The sequence below is a fragment of the Bos grunniens genome, chromosome 7 (assembly GCF_055505025.1).
Source record: "Bos grunniens cultivar Pamir isolate PY7600 chromosome 7, Bosgru_T2T1.0, whole genome shotgun sequence".
NCBI classification, from domain to species: domain Eukaryota; kingdom Metazoa; phylum Chordata; class Mammalia; order Artiodactyla; family Bovidae; genus Bos; species Bos grunniens.
This window is the reverse complement of record NC_141171.1, coordinates 50,920,655-50,944,464: the sequence shown is the minus strand read 5'-3', so window position 1 is coordinate 50,944,464 and position 23,810 is coordinate 50,920,655. Positions and strand designations below refer to the sequence as shown.

The window sequence follows — 23,810 nt, the reverse complement described above, 5'->3', positions numbered from 1 at the left end:
TGTTTGACTGTGTGTGCCTAGCCCCTAGGTGAGGAGGGAAGACAGAGGATGAATACCTGTGATAGAGATGGATGGATGTTGGTGTGGAGGTTGGAGAGAGCAAGACCAGTTCCTGGGAGGAAGTGTGTTAGTCACTCAGTCGTGTCTCTTTGCAACCCCATGGACTGTAGCCTGCCAGGCTCCTCTGTGCATGGGATTCTCTAGGCAAGAATACTGGAGTGGGTAGCCATTCTCTTCTCCAGGGGATCTTCCAGACCCAGGGATTGAACCCTGGTGTCCAGCATTGCAGGCAGATTCTTTACTGTCTGAAGCAGTTAGCGGGAAAGAGACCCTCCCTGGCTCCAACTCCCAGAATGGGATCCAACCCTCCTCCCTGTTCTGAGAACATTCACCAGGTGTCCCCCAGCACGTGTCCCCCAGCACCTCTCCCCTACCACCCCATAGCTGCTGGGGAACCTGGCCAAGGGGCTGATGCAGATTACTCTGCTTTGAGCTCAGCCTAAGAACGCTGGCCCAGTTCCTGCCTTGGAGCTCCAGGGGGCAGAATGAGGCAAGAGTTTCTGGGCCTAGGTGGGTGAGAAGGGAAGGGTTGTAAGGTTGGCACTGGAGCAGCTGAGGCAAGATGACCCTTGGGGCCTCAGGCATGTCACAGGCAAAGTCTGGACATGAAAATGGCATAATGGGTACCCTCAGCTGCCAGGAGGTGCTGGGGTTTTTTATACCCCCTCAAAGCCAGGGCCTGTCTAAACTTGCAGTCTCTGATGGAGAGTACATGATCTCAGGCATGGAGAAGGCAGATGGAGGTCCAGGGTGAGCCTTTTTCCTCATTGATTAATGCTACTAAGTCAGTACCCAGCACTAGGAACCATTAGATTCAAGCCAGACACAAAGGAGTCAGCTTTTTGTGTGTGAGGGTACACACAATGAGCCCAGAACTTGTGTGGTCAGTTCAGAGACCTACCGATAAGAAGGATGAAGAGGCCTAGGGTTGAAACGGCTTGGGTATCAAGAGGGCCTGAATTCACAAATTCCAGCTCTGCTGTGTGACTTCTCTAGGCTGCACTTTCCCCAGCTGGGAAATGGTGATGCTAATACCTACCTCAAAGCATTGCTGTAGAGATTATCTAAAGCACCCAGGATTGCTTCTGGCATGTGATAAATGCCTATTAGTGGCAAATTTGATGATGGTGATGACCATATCCTGTGCTTTGCATTCTTGAGTCACACAGAGAGTGGCAAAAACTGGATGAAGGGGAGATGATATAGAAAAGTAAACAACTAGACATGTATTTATGTGGGGACATGGGGCGGGGGTGGGGGGAGAACCTGTTACAAAGAAACAAAGAAAATTAATGAACTAAGTGCTACACAAAGCTGCCAATCATTGACTTCTCCAGCCCCTATCTGATGATCTCATCCAGATCATTGTGCTAGCTCTGAGTTTGCTGTTGGCTTTAAAATTTTCTGAGAGCCAGTAATACCTCTGTGTGATTTATGATCTATATGAAAACCCAGAATTAATTCTGAATGAACCTCTTGGTGAGCCCATTGCCCTTTTCATGACCCAGTTTTATGTCCTTATTTGACCCTTCTGAGGGCCTGAGTTACCTACCTTCTAAAATTTCACCCAGAAACCACTTTCCTGACTCCAGTGAGCACACTGACCTCTTAATGACCCCAAGTAATTATGAATGACCTCTCTATGACCCCAACTAATTGTGACTGACCTCTCAGTGAACCCATTGCCCTGTTCATGACCCAGCTTCATGTCCTCATTTGACCTTTCTGAGGGCCCAAGTTACCTCCCTTCTAAATTTTGACTCAGAAACCACTTTCCTGACTCAAATTAGCCCACTGACCTCTTTATGACCCCAAGTAATTATGAATGCCCTCTCAGTGAACCCATTGACCTCTCTATGACCCAACTAATTGTGACTGACCCCTCAGTGAACCCATTGCCCTGTTCATGACCCAGCTTCTTGTCCTCATTTGACCTTTCTGAGGGCCCAAGTTACCTCCCTTCTAAATTTTGACTCAGAACTCTGAGCACGCTGACCTATGACCCCAAGTAATTGTGAACGACCTCTTGGTGAACCCACTGACCTCTCTGTGACCTCAACTAATTGTGACTGACCCCTCAGTGAACCCATTGCCCTTTCCATGACCCAGCTTAGTACACTCGCTTGACCCTTCTGAGGGCCCTAAGTTTTTACCTTGTAAATTTTTAGTCAGAAACCACCTCCATGATTGCAGTAAATCCATCTATCTCTATGTCACCCCAATTAATTCTGAATAACCTCTTGATAAACTCATTGACCCTCACATGATCCCACTAGGTACCTTTATTATCTGAATTCTAAGATACCTGCTGAGAGTCTAAGGCCAGAATCTAATCAGTTTCCTTGACTCTTCATCAGCCACCTGTTCATTCACAGGTGTGAATGGAACCTAGGAGCTGGGGTGGCCAGAGAGGCCCCATTTTCACTCTGCCTCTCCAGTTTCGCTCTGGGGCATCTTTAGTATTGCCTACCAGGAAGAAGTATAGCCCTAAGAAGGGCCTTACTACTACTATCCTGTCCCCCAGGAGCACTTAGGACATTCAGGCGGCTTCCTGAGTCAGTCTTCCCCACTCCAATTTTTCTCGGCCAGGTCATTTTTGTCTTGTCTCCCCAGCCTTTCCAGAGTCCCAGATGGGAATGGTGACTGACCATCTCCCTCCCCATTAGACTGTGAGCCCCGTGTGGACAGGGATCTGGTCAATCCTTTTCTCACAATAGTATCCCCAGCACCCAGCACAATGTGCAGCGCTGTTCATCTCAATGAATGAGTGTATGGAGGCTCCAGAGAGGCTGTCCTCAAGGGTCAGCCCCCAGGGGTCCCTGAGCCTGCAGCCACTTCCCAGGACCACCAGGTGGCGCAAACCACTTATTGCATCTCACCTGCGGTCCTCCAAGGCTCTGGATTTGGACAGTCCTGGAAAATGGACATATTAGGGGCAGAGGGAACATGTGGTCCATTGGAATGCAGAAAAAAAATATTAGAACTTTGCTTTAGATTTATTTTCATCTCATCTTTTTAAAATTTCTATTTTGTGTATGTTTTATAATGTACATAATATTTTAGTACAGTAGTACATGTATATAATTTACAATAAATAATTATACAATTAAGAAAGTGAACTAAAAGTTTTTTTTAACTGATGGGAGGCACAACTAGTGTTCAGGGAAGCACACCTGTCTGCAGCGGATGGAGCCTGCTCCTCTGCTTTCACTCACCCACCCTCAAGAGGTAGAGGGTGGGAAGCAGACCCCAAACTCAAAGGATCTTTGAGACAGCACAGAGAAAAAGTACACAGAGCTTTTTATGTTGCCACATTGCTCTTTCAATTTCACTTAAATGAACATTAACTTCCCCTCAGCAAAATGAAGGTGCCAGATGGTTTGGTTATAAAATACACTCAGCTGATCCAAATTAAATAATCTGTATTTAAATCACTACATCTCTCCACAGATTCACAGGTCCCTTGCATCAAATGTGAGTGGGCTTGTAAATGTCGGGTACTTAGTTGCAAGGTTGGCTTATCTTATTATCTAAATATATTACCACTGAGGTCAAACTGCTGGCCAAACTACAGTAATCTGTTTAAAAAATAGAAAGGATTTACTCATCACAGTTGCATTGAGGGTGCCATCACCCCCACCACTTGTCAGTCTGAGGAATGCAGGGTTTAAAAGATGCTAGTCTGCAACCATCATGTGGCAAATTGTCCTTTCCAGACATGTCCTTAACTAGCATTTCTGAGTCACTCAAAGAGTGTAAGAAATATCAGCCTAACAATCAACAACTTGTCATTCCACATTTCCCCAAGACCAAGAATTAATGGCTTCCATAGGCTTCTCCCACCAAACATCTTTGGGTTTGTTGACAAGTGGCTATTTGCAAGGCAGAGTGTCTTTTATTCCTGTAGCAGTAGATCTGTACAAGAGGTCACCTCTGGGCCCAAGAGACCTGGCAGCACCAACACAAAGACCAAAATATAAGCAGGGCCGCAGTCCCATCCCACTCACACCCCAGGACACCTGTGGGACAGACGGGGCAGCACGCACACACACTATTTATTCCAAAGCATTAACTGTAAGAGCAGTTTAAATCACAGGTCAGCCGGAAGAGGGGAAACAGGGAGCGAGGAGGACACACTATCTCTATCTTCTCTTCCAGAGAGTCAGAGCCTCCAGGGGCCAAAGAGCAGCCCTCCTCACTAACAAGTGTATCTGAGATAGGTTTTTCCATACCTCATTTCATCCTCTGATATCAGTTCCAAAACCATCTCTAAAGGGGTAGTTTATATATGTATATAATTCTTATATATATACATTTATGTCATTATAAAAGAAAGCAGGAGTGGTCTTGATGGATGGAAGGTGAGCTTGGCACTGAGGGACAGGCCTGAGAGCTGGGTTATTGCTGGGCAAGGCAGGAGAACAGGGTGCAGTTCCCAGCGCTGCTGAGTGGAGGGAGAATTGGACAGTGCTGGTGGTCTGCAGACCTGCTGCTGGTCAACTCAGAGGAAGGAGGAGGAGAAGGGGTCGAGTCCAAACTGAGACCTGGGGTTGAGACCTGCCCTCAGAAACAAGGGAGATGAGGGGAGGAACTGTGAGAAGAGGAGAGCCTGGGAAGCCAACCACCCTTCCTGCTCCTCCAGTGAGATGGTGTCTAGAGCATGCACACAACTGGCCTACAAACTGAGGCTCCAGAGTGGAGAGGGAGGTGAGGGCTGGCGACAGACTCTAAGGCCCAGAGCAGCCCTAGGATGCAAGATCGACACCATGAATAGCATCTCCATCTCCTCAGCCCGCAAGGCTCTCCACACCCCTCTGGCTGCCTAACAACTGTCTGCAGCTTGTCTGAGTGGCCCCTAGCTGGAATTGTGCTCACTGGCCCCTCCAGGGGCACTGCCTGCCTCTGAGGCCTGCCCATCCTTGCCAGCTAAGTATCAGGCCCAGTGGTATCCCTCATGGCTTTGCTGCCAGTCACAGTTCCATGGCCCTGGCTGAGGGCAGGGCTCGAGTGTGTCTTGCGGAGTGAAGGGTCATCCCCCTCCAGGGTGGCCAATCGGGCCTCAATCCGCTCCAGGTCATCAGAGCCCACTTTGATCTTCACAGCCAGGAGGTGGATATAGGTCTCATAACGGCTTTTCTGGGAAAAGAGCAGAGAAGGGCCAAAAACAAAGTCAAAAGATAACAAACTGCAAAAAAAACATTTATACCTTATATGACAAAAGACTCTCTCCTTGATATTTAGAGAGTTCTCACCAACCAATAAAAGGAGATAAACAATTTTTAAAATAGGCAAAGGGCACACACAGAAATTTAACTCATAATTTTAAAAATCAAAGTTAATTGGCAATGACTTATTGGATATGATAGCAAAAGCATAGGCATGAGAGTGAAAACAGACAAATGGGATTTTATCAAAATTTAAAACACCTCTGTATCAAAGAACACAATCAACAGAATGAAAATGCAATATACAGAATGGGAAAAATATTTGCAAATCATTAATCTAGTAAGGGTCTAGTATCCAGAATATTAAAAGGGGGGAAAAACTCCTAGAACTCAACAACAAAACACAGCCCAATTTCAAGATGTATAAAGAACTTGAATAGACATTTCACTACAGAAGATACACTAATGACCAATAAGCACAAAAAAGGATGCTCAGCATCATTTTGCTGCTGTTGTTCAGTTGCTAAGTAATGTCCAATTTTTGTAACCCATGGACTGCAGCACACCAGGCTCTTCTGTCCTCTACTAACTCCTGGAGTTTAGCCAAATTCATGTTCACTGAATCAATGATGCTATCTAACCATCTCATCCTCTGCCACCCCCTTCTCCTTTAGCCTTCCATCTTTCCCAGCATCAGAGTCTTTTTCAATGAGTCAGCCCTTCATATCTGGTGGCCAAAGTATTGGAGCTTCAGCTTCAGCAACAGTCCTTCCAGTGAATATCTGGGGTTGATTTCCTTTAAGATTGACTTGCAGTTCAATCTTGCAGTTCGAGGGATTTCCAAGAGTCTTCTCCAGCACTACAAGTCAAAAGCATCAATTCTTCAGCACTCAGCTTTCTTTATGGTCCAACTCTCACGTCCATACATGACTATCGGAAAAACCATAGCTTTGATTATATGGACTTTTGTCAGCAGAGTGATGTCTCTGCTTTTTAATATGCTGTCTAGGTTTCTCATGGCTGTAGCCAACATCTTCAGTGACTTTAGAACCCAAGAAAATAAAATCTGTCACTGCTTCCACTTTTTCCCCTTCTATTTGCCATGAAGTGATGCAATTGAATGCCATGACCTTAGTGTTTTAAATGTTGAGTTTCAAGCCAGCTTTTTGACTCTCCCCTTTCATTCTCCTCAAGAAGCTCTTTAGTTCCTCTTCATTTTCTGCCATTAGAGTGGTAGAATATCTGAGGTATATGTATATATGCCAATATCTGAGGTGGTTGATATTTCTCCTGGAATTCTTGATTCCACCTTGTGATTCACCCAGCCTGGCATTTTACATGATGTACTCTGCATATAAGTTAAATAAGCAGGGTGACAATATACAGCCTTGACATACTCCTTTCCCTGGTTCTAACTGTATCTTCTTGACTGGAATACAGTTTCTAAGGAGATAGGTAAGAATTTTCTCTTTAAGAATTTTCCACAGTTTGTTGTGATCCACACAGTTTAACAAAGGTCCATCTAGTCAAGGCTATGGTTTTTCCAGTAGTCATGTATGGATGTGAGAGTTGGACTATAAAGAAAGCTGAGCACCGAAGAATTGATACTTTTGAACTGTGGTGATGGAGAAGACTCTTGAGAGTCCCTTGGCCTGCAAGGAAATCCAACCAGTCCATCCTAAAGGAAATCAGTCCTGGGTGTTCATTGGAAGGACTGATGTTGAAGCTGAAACTCCAATATTTTGGCCACCTGATGCAAAGAGCTGACTCATTTGAAAAGACCCTGATGTTGGGGAAGATTGAAGAAAGGAGGAGAAGGGGACGACAGAGGATGAGATGGTTAGATGGCATCACCAACTCAGTGGACATAAGTTTGGGTAAACTCCAGGAGTTGGTGATGGACAGGGAGGCCTGGCGTCCTGCAGTTCATAGGGTTGCAAAGAGTCAGACACGACTGAGTGACTGAAGTGAACTGAACACAGTCTAAGGCTTTAGCATGGTCAATGAAGCAGAAGTAGATGTTTTTCTGGAACTCCCTTGCTTTCTCCATGATCCAGCAAATGTTGGCAATTTGATCTCTGGTTCCTCTGCCTCTTCAAAACCCAGCTTGTAAATCTGGAAATTCTCAGTTCACATACTGTTGAAGCCTAGCCTACAGGATTTAGAGGATAACCTTGCTAGCATGTGAAATGAGTGCAACTGTATGGCAGTTTGAACATCTTTTGGCATTACCCTTCTTTGGAACTGGAATGAAAAATGACATTTTCCAGTCTTGTGGTTACTGCTGAGTTTTCCAAATATGCTGACATATTGAGTGCAGCACCTTAACAACATCATCTTTTAGGATTTGAAATAGCTCAGCTGGAATTCTGTCATCTCCACTAGCTTTTTTCACAGTAATGCTTCCTAAGGCACACTTGACTTCACACTCCAGGATGTCTGGCTCTAGGTGAGTGATCATACCACCATGGTTATCCAGCTCATTAAGACCTTTCTTGTATAGTTCTTCTGTGTATTCTTGCCACCTCTTCTTAATCTCTTCTGTTTCTGTTAGGTCCTTACAATTTCTGTCCTTTATTATGCCCATCTTTGCATGAAATGTCATGTCACAACATGCATGAAATGTTCCCTTGGTATCTCTAATTTTCTTGAAGAGATCCCTAGTCTATCCCATTCTATTATTCTCCTCTATTTCTTTGCATTGTTCACTTAAGAGGGCCTTCTTATCTCTCCTTGCTACTCTCTGGAACTCTGCACTCAGTTGGGTGTATCTTTCCTTTTCTCCCTTGCCTTTCACTTATCTTTCCTCAGCTCTTTGTAAGGCCTCCTCAGACAATCACTTTGCCTTCTCACATTTCTTTTTTGCGGGGATGGCTTTGGTCACCACCTCCTGTACAGTGTTATGCACCTCTGTCAATAGTTCTTCAAGCACTCTGTGTACCAGATCTTATCCCTTGAATCTATTTGTCACCTCCACTGTATAATCATAAGGGATTTGATTTAGATCATACCTGAATGTCCTGGTAGTTTTCCCTACTTTCTTCAGTTTAAGCCTGAACTTTGCAATAAGGAGCTCATGATCTGAGCCTCTGTCAGCACCAGGGTTTGTTATTGCTGACTATATAGAGCTTCTCCATCAACACCATTATCCATCAGGAAAATACAGATTGAAACCACAATGAGATTATCACCTCACATGCATTAAGATAACCACTACCCAAACAAAAAAAAAAAAACATAAAGTAACAAGCGTGTTGACAAAGATGTGGAAGAATTAGAATCCAAGTACACTATTGGTGGGAATGTAAATTGATACAGCTACTATGGAAAACAGTGTGGTTATTCCTCGAAAAGTGAAAATAACATTACCATACAGTTTAGCAATTCCACTTCTGGACATAAAAGCAGGAGTGAAAGTAGGATCTCAAAGAAACATTTGCACACCCATGTTCATGGCAGCATTATTAACAGCAGCCAACCCAAATGTGCATCAGCTGATGAAAGGACAGACAAAACGTGGTGTCCAAATACAACAGAAAAGCAAAAAGAAAGGAATTCTGATACACGCTACAGTAGGGATGAAGCCTGAAAGCCTTATGTCATGTGACACAGGCCAGTCACAAAAGTATAAATTCTGTGGTTCCACTTGTATGAAGCACTTAAGAGTAGTAGTCACGTTCATAGAGACAGATAGTAGAACTGTGGTAGTTAAGGACTAGGGCCAGGAGGAAGGTGCTTAGGAGTATGTTGTTTAATAGTTATAGAGTTTCAGTTTGGAAGATGAAAAAGTTCTGGAGATTAGTTGCCCAAGAATATGAAAAGACTTAACATTGCTGCTGCTGCTGCTGCTAAGTTGCTTCAGTCGTGTCTGACTCTGTGCGACCCCATAGACGGCAGCCCACCAGGCTCCCTCGTCCCTGGGATTCTCCAGGCAAGAACACTGGAGTGGGTTGCCATTTCCTTCTCCAGTGCATGAAAGTGAAAAGTGAAAGTGAAGTCACTCAGTCGTGTCCAACTCTTAGCGACCCCATGGACTGCAGCCTACCAGGCTCCTCCGTCCATGGGATTTTCCGAGCAAGAGTACTGGAGTGGGATGCCATTGCCTTCTCTGACTTAACATTACTGAACTATAATACTTAAAATGGTTCCTTAACCATTGATTCCTTAACCTTAACCATGATCAATCTTACGCTATGCTTTTTAAATCACAATTGTTTTAACCATTTACACAAATGTTAAAAACATGCAAATGAAACACACAACAATGCTAACTATTGTTTGTGGACAGCTATAATTGCAATAAAAGTATAAAGATATAGATGAGAAGGGCCCAAAACAACTTCAGAATCATAATTATTTCTGAGGAGGAGAGAAGAAAATGTTAAAAGAGGCACAAAGAAGGACTTCAATCATAATAGAATATTCTATTCATTTAAGAAAAAATATCTGAACCAAATATGGGTGGTTCACAGCTGCTGTTGCTGCTGCTGCTGCTAAGTCACTTCAGTCGTGTTCGACTCTGTGCGACCCCATAGACGGCAGCCCACCAGGCTCCCCCATCCCTGGGATTCTCCAGGCAAGAACACTGGAGTGGGTTGCCATTTCCTTCTCCAATGCATGAAAGTGAAAAGTGAAAGTGAAGTCGCTCAGTCGTGTCTGACTCTTAACGACCCCATGGACTGCAGCCTACGAGGCTCCTCCGTTCATGGGATTTTCCAGACAAGAATACTGGAGTGGGGTGCCATTGCCTTCTCTGGGTTCACAGCTAATCTTTTTAAAAATCAAAATGGTGAGGGACTTCTCTGGTGGTCCAATGGTTAACACTCTGCATTTCCAGTGCGAGGGGCATGGGTTCCATCCTTGGTAGGGGAACTAAAGTCTCACATGCCCTGCAGTGCAGCCAATAAAATAAAATAAAAAATAAATAAATAAATAAAAAATTTAAACCAAGTTAAAACATCAATAAGATACCACTTGCTAAACCTATCAGATTAACGAAGACTACGTCCAGTGTTGGTGAGAGTATGGAGAGACAGGTGTGTTCATGAGCTATTAAAGGGGATGTAAATTGGTAAACAATTAGAAGGGAGGTTTGGCAGTGTCTGAGGTCTTGACTCAGAGCTTCAGGCCCTCACCACTGTCGCGGGAGAGGCAGGGACTAAGGGTCATAAGATTCTGTTCTCACCCAGCTCTGCCACAGAAACTGAAAAGCTCTTCATTCTGGGCTCTACCTCCCCTACTGTCCATCTGCCCTGCCTCTTCACCCCCCAGTTAAGTCAGGCTGAGGGTGAGAAAGACCAGGGTTTTGGAGGCACAGTCAGTTGCCTGGTTAGGATCCTGGCTCCTGGACTTAACTGTGTTGCCTCAGGCACATGGTCCAACCTTTCCAAGCCTCAATTTCCCCATCTGTAAAATGGGGATAACAAACCCACATCATACAGTTGATATGAGGATTAAATCAGTCAACATAAGCGAAGTGAAGAGAATCATGCCTGGCAATCAGCATGGTTATTTTTTACCTTGCAGAGAGAGTGGATCTGAGGAGGCTTCCAAAAGTTATAAAACATCATGTTTTTCCAAAAGGCAGGATTTATCTATCCTCTCTCCTCTACACCACAACAGAAAGTCAGCATGGAAATCTAGAGACTGAGATGGGCGATTCCCTGCCCCTCTGCTCCAGGGACTTCCTGGCTTGGTTTCGGGCTCTCTTGTATCTGTCCACCCCCATGTGCAGGTCAGTCCAAAATGGACAAGTGGTTCCTGCCTTCCTCCCCTCAGTCTACCCTCATCCTTCATACAGTGAAGGCAGAGCACTGCAGGACAGAAGCAGGGTAGGGGCAGAGACAAAACAGAAGAAAGGGAGAGCTCAGAAGGAGAGACCAAGGTGCTCTGCTTGATAAACCCACTGAGAGGGGCACTGAGATGTGAGGGGGGGAAAGTCACATGGAGAGGGCTTGTGAACTCTGTGGTTTGGTTGTAGAAGCTTCCCGAAAAGCTGGGCCTATGCAGAAATTGGACGTGAGGCAGGGGCTTGAAGAAGGCTGCAGAAGGTCAGGGAGGTCTCTGGTAGATACACAAGTGAGTTGTCTGTGCAGCTGGGCTGTGCAGAGACTGGCTCACAGGTGACTGCAGGTCATGACCTCAGGGGAGCCCCCAAAGTGGAGTGCTCCCAAAGAAGGAGTCCCTGGCTGTGGAAAGATGTGGAAGGAGAAGCTGGCCTCTTCCTCCTGCCCCAGCCCTGTCCTTCCAAATCCTCCTGTGATTGGCCCACCTCAAATGTGAGATAATGCTCCTTCAGCCGGTTCTCCTCAGCCTCCTTGGACTTGATGCCCCGCTCGACCGGGTGACACTTGTGTTCAGCCAGCTCTGCAGTCACCTGCCTCAGCTTATTCTCATGAGAGCGCAGCTGCTCCTCCTGCAAAGATCAGTCGTGGACAGTGAGGTCCCACCCTCAGGGGGTCGTATGGGTGGGTCTCATCCAAAGGACAGCTGCTTCCCCAAGGGGAAACCGAGGCCTTGCCAGGGCCATCCAACACGCAGGGGCAGAGCCAGGTCTGTGCCTGAACGAGTGTACCTCCGCCACCTTCCTTCGTCCCCTCCCACCATCGGCATCAGCTCCCCCCGGAGCCTCCGCAGCAGGCTCAGGAGATGCGAGGCCCTCACTCTCGTGTATGCACACTCCTTGACATAGACACACAATCACCGAGACTCAGCCCGGCGCCCCAGGCTTCATACGAAGCACACAGCCTCTCATACTCATGTCCAGACACATCTGAAGGCCACAGATCCAGGATCACACCCAAAGACAGAGACACTGTCACTACCAGACAAGTGAACAGTACACCCCACCCGCCACAGGCCAGCCAGACCCCTTTGTGCCTTATGGGCACTGGGCTGCATATGTGTATGTGTGTGTGTATGTGTATATACACACAAACGTGCGTGTACTTGAATGGTAAGTGTGCCTGTGTGGGAGCACCGAGAGTGCTGGCACAGCTGTGGACAGCAGCCCCAGGGGCTCCACAGAGAAGACCCAGGACACTGGCTCATCAGGAAAGGGCCCTGACAGGATGGAAAACATGGTGTTAACCCACTCTCCACCATGCAAGTAGTAGCCCAGCATTTATCCTCTCCTCTCAAAAAAAACCCCTGAAAAATGGAGTATTGATGTGTGTGTGTGCACATGTGCACTCAGTTGTGTCCAGCTCTATGTAACCCCATGGACTGTAGCCCACCAGGTTCCTCTGCCCATGGGATTTTCCAGGCAAGACTACTGGAGTCGGTTGCCATTCCCTTCTCCAGGGGATCTTCCCAACCCAGGGATCAAAACCATGTCTCCTGTGGCTCCTGCACAGGCAGGCAGATTCTTTACCACTGAGCCACCTGGGAAGCCCAGGAGATTTTTAAGGATTACAAAGAAACATGTAAGGGTAGATGAGGGAAGCAGCTGGATGAAGGGTTCTCCAAGTCTTGCCTGTCACTCGCTCCTCAGGACACACACACTCACAACCATTCATGCCCAGACACACAGGACACCCACAGACCACACCACATCCACTGAACACACCGCCATCGGCACACCCACACCACTGTGCGGGGTATGACCTCAGTCCCTCCGTGTGTAAGTGGGGGTGTGGGCGGGGGGATGGAGAATGTCTGCTCCTTCGGCTTGTCTCTCACCCTAGGACCAAGCACCGGGTAAGCACTGCTGAATGAGGGGCTGGGGGAGGTGATGTCGTGAGCCCAGGAGCTTGTACCTGGCAGAGGCGAGTGGTGCAGGAGGGCAGCAGAGGCCGACAGAACTTCTTCATGGAGCTAACGGCAGCAGGGAAGGAGGGCGCTGAGAAGATGGCAGCCACCAGGTTGATCCTCAGGATCCAGGACAGCATTTCCTCTTTGCTCCTGGGGACCGGAGGGGAGGGGAGGGCGCACTGGCTTCTCACAGCAGGACTCCCTATCCCCCACCCAGCACCCAGCACAGCCAGGCACAGAGAGGCCACAAAGACCTCCATGTAGGCAGGCAAAGGGGTGAGGGAGGGTGGCAGGATGGGAGCTGATGAGCCTGGTCATGTCTGCGTAGGGAGCTCCCTTCTGTTCCAGCTCCCAGACAAGACCTGGATTTCCATGTGAACATGAAGCTGCCCAGCCAGGTCCAGAGCTAATGGCTTGGAGCTAGTGAGTCTTAAGACCAGCAGGGGAGGTCAGAGGCAGCTGGGCAACTGGTCACCCTGACTCCGCCCTCTCGGTCCTGCCCTGCTGCCTGGTTCGGCACCTCCACTCCTATCCTCAGAGTTCACCTGCCAGTCTCCCCCCTTTTAAGTTCATCTGACACATGAAACCTGAATTTCAAGTCACAGAAGGATGAGGTACAGGAGCATAGAAAGAAGGCCTTATGGAGAAACCACAGGGTGAGTTTTCCGTGCCCATCACCCCAACTTTAAGTGCAGGATGATTTAGAAAGAGTCCATCTGCCTTGTATTTAAAGACTTCAGTGCACATAAGAATCACCCTGAGGTCTTATTAAAACACAACTGCTGGCCTACCTCCAGTGTTTCTGATTCAGGAGGTCTAATGTGGGACCACAGAAACTGCATTTCTAATGAGTTTGAGGGTTATTTTTGACCACACTGGGCAGCATGCAGGATCTTAGTTCCCCAACAAGGGATTGAACCTGTGCCCCCTGCATTGGGAGCAGAGTCTTAACCATTTGACCACCAGGGAAGTCCCTCTAACAAGTTTTCCAGGAGATACTGAGGGATCACGCTTGAGAAACACTGCTGTCAGGAGGGACCTGAGCTGTTTCTTTGTGCCAAGCAATTACACTTGCTCTCATGGCTGCTGTGCCAGGGAAGCTAAGGGCACCTCCCCTGAGGTAGATGAGGCAAGGGTGTGGGGCAGGTACTGAGCCCAGTGTGGGAGCGAGGGGGTGCCCACTCCTACTTACGGTGCCTGGAAGAGGAAGACCCTCCAGTCAGCTGTCTTTAGCTTGAGCACGTTGGACTTCTTGCTGTAGTCAGAGGCCCTGGTGGCCAGAGCGTGGTGCACACGGATGGCATTCTTCAAGTCACCCTCGGACAGGGCTTTGTCAGGCCTGTACTCATCCTGGACAGGCCAGGTCAGGGGTGGGCAAGCCTCTGTCATCACCAGGCTCTGGTCTGCTGACCCGTACCTCCACCCTCACTGTCCCTCCCGGTCATTCTCCTTCTCTCTGTCCCTACACATCCCACCATCTTTCAGCTGCCCCAACAAGAATCACCACACACTCCCAGCACCCAGTTGGCCCCAGAAGCTTGAACAGGCCTTACTCCTCTGAAACCCCCTTTAAAAGGCCCTTCTCTGAAACCATCAAAGCCCTCGGTGAGCCAAAGTCAGGTCCTTGATGTGGGAGGATCCAAGATCTGCCTAAGGCCTAGGCCCTTCCCAGGACCCTCTAGGCACCAGAAGGCAGGGGCTGAGTTGGCCCTTCCTGGGTAAAGATTCTGGGGGAATCTCTCACCTTCTGCAGGTACAGAATGGTCCCTTTGAGCACCGCGTAGAATTTCTTCCAGCCACGCCTCCCACGGGGCGCTAGGGAGAGGGGGCCATGGGTAGTGTGGCCATAACACCCATCCCAGTATCTCCTTCCCCGTGTCCCCCTACATGTCTGCTGGCATGTGCATTCCCAGAGGAGCAGCCAAGGGGGTGCATACCCTCTCTGGACTAGCATCCCTCCCTATGCCCCTTCCCCGCCTGACACCCACTCCTCTTGCCATCCATGTCGGCGTGAGTCTTCCGGGTCAGCACACCATGCTTGTAGGTGGTAGCGCTGAGAGCTTGCGGGACATCCAGGAAGGGGTTGCTACCATCCAGGATCCGTGTCACCTTCTTTGTGCCTGTCCCAAACTTGTCATCCACCAGCTCAGACAGTGATTTCCTCAGCTCATCTTCATCACTAGGAAAGTACTAGGCTTGAGTACCACCTCCACAGAGCCCTCATCCCCATGCCAACATGCCCTCTCCCCACCAAACACTCCTCTGGAAGCCAGTTAGAGGTGAGGAACAGAGATAAGGGGGTTTCAATTCCAACCATAGATCCAGACCTTTGACCTGAGTCTCCAATTCTGACCTTTGTCCTCTGAAATTTGATTTTTGGCCTCCAAGCTCCAATCTTCACCTTTGATCACAAAGTTGGAGACCTTACCACCTTCGGACTTACCCCCTGGTCTTCTCTCACCTCTCTGAAAGCCAAGCCCCAGGGAGAAGTAACCCATGGGCAGACTGCCCAAGTCCCAGGGACATGGTGAGGGACAGAAGATCAGTAGGTTAGGCCCCTAAAGTCTAGGTTCCCCACTGGAGCCCTGGTAGAAAAATGCCAGTTCTCCCCAGTTTGGTTGGGTTTCCTAACGATCCCTGCCTGGGACCTTCACATGGACCCCAAGACCCAGGCTGCCCTGGGGAGTACAGCAGAGTGGGGTGGAAACTTTCCCCAGAAGCCTCTTATATATAGTCTTCCCAATCAGCAAGGTCACCACACCTCTTTCCAGATGGCTGGGTACCTCCAGGTCTCACTGCCCTCTCAGGGGAATAAGTTAGGGGGCAGTCACATCTCCCCATTGCCAAGAGCAGTCACCACTTCACTTTGGTCATATTACTAGCGTTGTAAAGGGACTCAGAGCTCATGCCTACCTCCCCAAGGGGAAAGAGATAATATCATCATTGAAAATAGTGGCAATATCCCCTGAACAGAAAAACTGTTGTGAACATCATGAAACTGTCAGTTTAATCTATTCCATAGCTGTAAAACTGCACACTATTTATCAAGACAAAATGAATCCAAAGGGGAACTCAACAGCAGGAGCTGGCCAGCTGGTCAGGGGTCACCAGGGCCCTGGGTAGGAGAAATCAGCACCATGGAGAGTAACCAGCATGACTTCCCTGTACCATCAGCCACTCCCTCGCCCCGTTCCCGGTAATTCTCTCCCCATATTTGTGCTCATGGGCACTACTCACATGGCCCATTCCAGTTTTTCATTCTTGATGGAGTTGTAAAGGGTCTAGGAGAGGGGGAAAGAGAGGAGTTCAAAGAAGAGTCAGAGTCCATCTACCTCTAGCGATGTGGATGCAGTGAGGGAGTACCTTTTCAGTCAGTGGAGCAAAGTAGGTGTTTGCTTCACACTTATTTATTGGACAGGTGAATGAATGGGGTAGGTGAGTATTGTTTAGATGACTGGATAGACTGAGGATGAGTAGGTAGATGAGCTGCTAACTATGTCAATGGGCCAAGAAATAGGTGGGTGAGTGTGTATAGAGGGCTGTGTAGGAGAGTATGTGTGGGTGATGGATGAATGGATAGGTGTAGGGACAGGTGAATGATTGAGTTGCAGGGTGGGTATGTGGATGGAAGGATGGATATATGGGAGGATGGGCATTTGGGTGGATGAGTAGATGGGGAGTGGGTGGGTGAAGGGACTGGGATCATTTTATTGTACTTACAAATACACTTTTAACTAGTTCTTCCTGACAGTGAAGAACATAATTATGGTAAGAAGAGTGATGAAAGCAATGTTCATGTTCTGTCCTCCAGACTCACTATCCAATTGCCCACCTGATATCATTAGTTCCCTCTAACTCATCCTCTAAAACTGAACTCATCACCTATCCCCCAAAACATGCTCCTATTCCTCCAAGGTGGAGAGCTGACCAAACTTGAAAAGCCAGAGTTTTTCAAAAGAAACTTTTCAAAAGTATTCAAAAGAAAACTAGATTCCTTGTGATGTTTAAGGAATGAGTGGGCTTTTTCCTGTGGTGATGATACTGATGGTTGTGGTGAAGGTGGTGGTGGTGATAAGGGTGATCAGGTGAGGGTGATGGTGGTGACAGCTGTGACAATGGGTGGCAGTGTTGAGCACTATCTTGACAGAAATAATGATAGTGGAGCACTAAAAACAAACCTCACAAAGCCTACCCTCTGCCTAACTCAGGGAACACATACTAGTCATGTGTTGAGCTGGATGGTCTCTACCTCTGTCCCAAAGCCATCATTACCCTGACCCCAGAATGAAGAACTTGGACCATCAGAATTTAGTGGAGCAGAAACCTCTCTCCTCCCCACCCACCCTGAACACAGCTGGGAGCATGGGGACCCTTAGCAAGTTATACCTTCAGCAGGTCTTTGGCAAAGTCTTGGCCATCATTCAGCTGGTCCAAGTTGGCAATGAATTGCTGGCAGGACATCTTCTTGCCAATGTTCTGTAATGGAGGAATGGTTCTGCCTGAGAGTAGGGATGGAGCCTGGTATGGTCTCCACACCCTGCCCTGCCCGGCCAGAGGGGATGAGGCAGCATCAAGGGCAGTAATGAGAAAAGACTGCCTGAATTTCCCTTTGTCACTCCAAGAGTTTACAAAACTCTTTCACATTCAAGATTCTATTTGATCCTCAAGCATCACAAGAGGTTGGGGTTCTCCTCAAACCCAGATGAAGGAGTCAGGTTAGATGAAATAACAGCTGACATTTGCCAGGTGCCCAGCACGTTCCAGGTATTGTACTTGACATGCATTATTTATTTCCTTCTCACAACAAAGAGAAGGTCAGGTGGGTGTTATTATTATCCCCATTTGAAGGTAAGGAAATTGAGGTGCAGGAAGGTGAAGTGACGTGCGCATGATCACACAGCAAGGAAGTAGAAGGGCTGAGTGTGTCTGACACCAAAGCCCGTGCTCTCACCCGCTACTCCATGGTTAACTCTCCCAAGGTCACAGCACCAGGACTTGAACCCAGGCCTCTTGACTCCTGAGCAGAAGCTCTGTGTATTCCGTCACAACTGTCTCACCCTCTCACCTGTACAGAGGGGCAGCAAGACCTCCAAGAGGTAGGTGAAGTGAGGGAGAGTTTGGTCTTAAGAGAATCAAAAATCAATTTCCACCAACACACATGGGTACCCCATGCCAAGCTGCTCTGGGACCAAGGGAACCTGAGCAGATGGTTTCACTCCAGGAGGCACAAACAGACAAAGGGCTGGAATGACTGTACCCCATATTTCTGCCTTTTTTACCAATGATTAGAAGGGGGGCTCCAGCCCCCCAAACCCAATATCTGATGTGCATACTTTCAGACTCTCTGCAGTGTCCATGCTTGAGGAAACACTGATGGCACTTCACCATTGAGAAGACAAAGTCCCTTGAACACTAGATATTTATTGGTGTAGGATTTGGTGGATTTAGGTTTGCTATAAGGCAGTGTTTCCCAAAATTCACCTACAAATGAGAATAGGAATTCCCCCTGAAGGATTTCATAATCAAATAAGTTTATATGTTTCAGAGCTTTCAGTGTGCTTCTGTGGTAGTGAGGGTCTCCAAGGAGAGGATTCGATGCAGTTTCTCAATTGCTCCATTTTAACAACGATTCTATTAACACCATGTGGGACATTCACACACCACAGGAAATAATTCAGAAAACAATGATATAAAGTTTTATAAGTAGCTGAAAAACAAGAATTTTCTACACCTTTTCCAAAGGACTAAGGAGAAATGATCCTACAAATGCCTTAATATGTGTTTCATATGTCTATGTATATATTTTACATGTACATCCATGTATGTATGTATGTATGTATATAGTCATTTATGTGTACAGTCATAATTGAGGAACATGAGGGCAATGTTGATCATACTGTCTGAGTTTCACACATACACACTGAACATTCCCAAGCCATCAGTAAGGGGTGGGTGCAAAATCAAAAAATTACCAGGCAAGAGTTATAATCCTAGTAATGACAGACTCTCTTGTTGCAAATCAACCTTCCCATCAGAAACAGCTGCTGGTCAAAATATTGATAAAACATTGGAGAACTATAAGAGCAATGAAGACTTCAAGGGCAAAGGTCTTACAAAGAAGAGAAACATGGAGAGGGGAGGCCGACAAGGAGCAGTCTTCCTCTTCAAAGCATCTGTCAGTTCTCAAGCAGTGGACAAAAGAGTGAGCAACTGAGTGGTCAAAAGGACTAGAAAACGAAAATTGGAACTCAGGGCCCACCGAGGACAAGAGGCACTGGGAAACACGCCAGTCACACTTCAAAACTTGAAATTAAGAAAGGAAGGAAATTCTTCAGACACAAGGAAAGTTATCCCAGATGGCAAAGCAGAAAGGAATGAAGAGCAACAAAAAGGATAGCTAAATCTAAATGATTGCTGACTGTGAAAAATAAAAAATAATACAGTTTTCTGGGGAATAAAATATAGAAAGAGATACAAACAGTTAAAAGGATGATAACAGTAGTATGTAAGTTGAGAAGACAAATAAATTAAGGCCTTTTAAGGTTATTTCATTTGCTAGGACATGGTTAAAGTACTTTAATAAGTGAGAGATATATATTGCAAACTACAAAAAGAATTCTAAAAGAATTCACAACTAACAAGCTAACAGGGGAAAACGGTATTCTAAAGAAATACTTAAATAATCCAAAAGCAGGCAAGAAAGGAGAAAAAATAATAAGCAATATAGACCAGATGAGTCAAAGAGAAAATGAAGAGTAACCTGATATGTTTGAATTCAAATATATTAGTAATTTATTAAATGGTCAAATTAAAAGGCAAAGATTAATAGACATCTCTTAAATATAAGGAGGCAGAAATCTTGGGAAAAGGACAGAAAAGATACGCATGCAAATACTAGCAAAAGAACTCCAGTATAACTACACTAATAACTGACAAAATAGACTTGAAGGCAAGCAGCATTACTACAGAGACATTTCATAATAATGAAAGGGTCAATCTACCAGAAGATATAAACATTCTAAATTTGTATGTACCTAATAACATAGTTTCAAAAAGTAAAAGACAAAAATTGAACTAAAAAGAGAAAGACACTCACAGTCTTGGTTAGAGATTTTAACACTGCTTTCTTGGTAACAAGAAGAACAAGAATCCTAAGCAATTAATTTGCTGCTGCTGCTGCTGCTGCTAAGTTGCCCCAGTCGTGTCCGACTCTGTGCGACCCAACGGACGGCAGCTCACCAGGCTCCCCCGTCCCCGGGGTTCTCCAGGCAAGAACACCGGAGTGGGTTGCCATTTCCGTCTCCAATGCATGAAAGTGAAAAGTGAAAGTGAAGTTATTCAGTCATGTCCGACCCTCAGCGACCACATGGACTGCAGCCTCCCAGGCTCCTCCATCCATGGGATTTTCCAGGCAAGAGTACTGGAATGGGGTGCCATTGCCTTCTCCGAATTAATTTGCTAATATCAATCAATTAATGCTAACCAATTATATAACCTAGATAAAATAAGCAAATTCCTAAAAACACACAAACTACTAAAACTGGCTCAAGTATAAACAGGAAACCTAAATAAACCTAAAAAGAAGTAGACATTCACTCAGCAATCAAAAACCTCACAAAAGAAAAGCCCAAGACCAGATGGCTTCACTAGTGAAGCTTACCAAACATTAAAAAAAAATTAACACTAATACTTGGGACTTCCCTGGTGGCTCAGATGGTAAAGAATCTGTCTGCAATCCAGGAGACCCAGGTTTGATCCCTGAGTTGGGAAGATTCCCTAGAAAAGGGAATGGCAACTCACTGCAGTATTCTTGTCTGGAGAACTCCATGGACATAGGAGCCTGGCGGGTTACAGTTCATGGAGTCATAGAGTCAGACATGACTGAGCAACTTGTGTTTAACATTAATACTTCTTGGGGCTTCCCAGGTGGTACAGTGGTAAAGATTCCACCTGCCAATGCAGGAGACACAAGAGATGCAAGTTCAGTGCCTGAGTCAGGAAGATTCCCTGGAGGAAGAAATGGTGACCCACTCCCATATTCTTGCCTGAAGGACTCCATGAACAGAGGAGCCTGGCAGGCTACAGTCCATGGGATCGCAGAGAGTCAGACACGACTGAGCAACTGAGCACACAATACTTCTTAAGCTTTATCCAAAAACTGAAAAAGAGAGAATACTTCCTCACTCATTCTATAAAGCCAGCATTACTCTGATACAAAAACCAGACAACAATTCACAAGAAAATAAAACTATAGAACAGTATCCCCTATAAATATAAATATAAAAACTCTCAATGAAATACTAGCAAAATAGCAGCATAGTAAAAGGATTATATACCATGATCAAGTGGAATGTATCCCAGAAGAACAAGAGTAGTTCAACATATAAAAATCTATTAACATAATACACCACATTAATAGAAGGAAGACAGGAAGAAAACACATGATCCCTGCAAAAAGGGAAAACTTTTTCTAACCATATATCTGATAAGAGTATAGTATCTAGAATAGAGAACCTTTACAACTCAACAACAAAAACACAAACAGACCAATTAAAGAAAAGCAAAAGACACCGGTCAGAATGGCCATCATCAAAAAGTCTACAAACAATAAATGCTGGAGAGGGTGTGGAGAAAAGGGGATGCTCTTGCACTGCTGGTGGGAATGTAAATTGATACAGCCACTATGGAAGACAATTTGGAGATTCCTTAAAAAAAAACCTAGGAATAAAACCACCATATGACCAGAAATCCCCCTCCTAGGCATATACCCTGAGGAAACCAAAATTGAAAAAGACACATGTACCCCATTGCTCACTGCAGCACTATTTACAACAGCTAGAACATGGAAGCAACCTAGATGTCCATCGACAGATGAAAGGATAAAGAAGTTGTGGTACATATACACAATGGAATATTACTCAGCCGTAAGAAGGAACATATGTGAGTCAGTTCTGATGAGGTGGATGAACCTAGAATCTATTATACAGAGTGAAGTGAGTCAGAAAGAGAAAGATAAATATTGTATTTATATACAGAATCTAGAAAAATGGTTCTGAAGAACTTATTTACAGGGTAGCAATGGAGAAACAGACGTAGAGAATAGACTTATGGACACAGGGAGAGGAGAGGAGAGGGTGAGATGTATGGAAAGAGTAACATGGAAACTCATATTACCATATGTAAAATAGATAGCCAATGGGAATTTGCTGTAGGGCTCAGGAAACTCAAACAGGGGCTCTGTATCAACCTAGAGGGATGGGAATGAGCGGGAGATGGGAGGGAGGTTCAAAAGGGAGGGGATATATGTATACCTATGGCTTATTCATGTTGAGGTTTGACAGAAAACAACAAAATTCTGTAAAGCAATTATCCGTCAATAAAAAAATAAATTAAAAAGAAAAGAGTTAAATCTTTTTAAGAAAATGAAAAAGTTCTAGAGATTCATTGCACAACAATGTAAATAGATTTAATACTAGTAAACTATACATAAAAATGGCAGTGATGGTAAATTTCATATTATGCATATTTTACCATGATTTTTAATATTTTTACCCCAATTTTAAATAATAATTATATATCCCCCTCAAAGTGGGCAAAGTACTTGCATAGATATTTCACCAGAGAAGATATACAAATGGCCATAAGCACATGAAAATATGCTCAATGTCATTAGTCATTAGGGAGATGCAGATTAAAACCAAAATGAGTTACCACTTCATACTGACTAGAACAGCTATCACTAAAAAAGAAAAGGATGAAAAGAGGTGTTGGCAAGGAGGTGAAGAAATTGAAACCCTTATACATGACTAGTGGGATTTCTAAATGGTTCAGCCACTAAGGAAGTTTCACAGTTCGTCCAAAAGTTAAACACAGAATTACCATATGATGCAGCTGGTCTTCTCCGAGGAATTGAAAACAGTGCTCAAACAAAAACTTGTACACAAATGTTCAGAGTAACACTATTCACAGTATCCAAAAGGTGGAAATAATACACATATTCGTTAAAGGACAAATGGATACACGAAATGTGGCATATCAATTCAATGGAATATTATTTGGCCATAAAAACAAATGAAATTATGGCACATGCTATAATATGGATGAGCCTTGTAAACATTACACTAAGTGAAAGAAGCCAGATATGAAAGGCTATGTACTGTATGATTCCACTCACATTAAATATCCAGAAGAGGCAGGGGCTGGCAGAAGGAGAGAATGGGAAGTGACTGCTAATGGGTACAAGGTCTCCTTTTGGGGTGATGAAAAGTTCTGAAACCAGAGAACGGTGATGGTTGCACACTGTGTGAATGTACTTAACTCCACTGAAGTGCACAACTTAAACTGGTTAAAATGGTAAATTTATGTCTTATACATTTTACCACAATAAAAAAAATCATTAAGGATATAAAAGAGTTTTACAGCATAGTTAAAAAGCTTGACCTTCTCAACACATATAGAACATTACAACAAACAACTGCAGAATACACTTTCAAGTCCATGCAAAACAGCTACTAAGATCAATCTCTCTCTGGATGAGAAAGTAAGACGGTCAGTTGCAAAGAAGTCAAATCATACTGGGTAAATGAACAACAGCCACCAGGCCAAAAGATATATACCAGAAAAGGAAAAGAGAGACGGAAGAGAAGGGAAGGGAATGGGAGGGGAGAGGGAAAGAAAGGGAGGAAAGGAGGGAAGGAGGGAGGACAGGAAGAAAGATGGAGAGAAAGAGAGACATGCCCAGAACACTCCAAAGCCAAGCTGTTTTGGCTTTGGAGTTATTTGGGACCTCCAAGTTCTCAGTTCCTCCCTTCCTCCCACCAACATTTGGATCAA

The 23,810-nt window shown here is 45.5% G+C and overlaps 1 protein-coding gene across 3 annotated transcripts in view; it reads right to left on the bottom strand.

Annotated features, from left to right (window-relative positions):
* Positions 1–3,037: 3,037 nt before the first annotated feature.
* PSD2 (pleckstrin and Sec7 domain containing 2) overlaps positions 3,038–23,810 on the bottom strand; it is a 72,630-nt gene continuing 51,857 nt past the window's right edge. For all 3 annotated transcript variants that reach the window (XM_086411970.1, XM_086411969.1, XM_086411971.1), the window contains 8 exons: positions 17,364–17,453; positions 16,215–16,258; positions 14,966–15,156; positions 14,722–14,792; positions 14,170–14,327; positions 12,983–13,127; positions 11,497–11,640; positions 3,038–5,196 (listed from right to left, as the gene is read on the bottom strand). In XM_086411970.1, the coding sequence (XP_086268096.1) occupies positions 4,987–5,196; positions 11,497–11,640; positions 12,983–13,127; positions 14,170–14,327; positions 14,722–14,792; positions 14,966–15,156; positions 16,215–16,258; positions 17,364–17,453 (1,053 nt within the window). In that variant the 3' untranslated portion in view covers positions 3,038–4,986. The remainder of the gene's footprint in view (positions 5,197–11,496; positions 11,641–12,982; positions 13,128–14,169; positions 14,328–14,721; positions 14,793–14,965; positions 15,157–16,214; positions 16,259–17,363; positions 17,454–23,810) is intronic.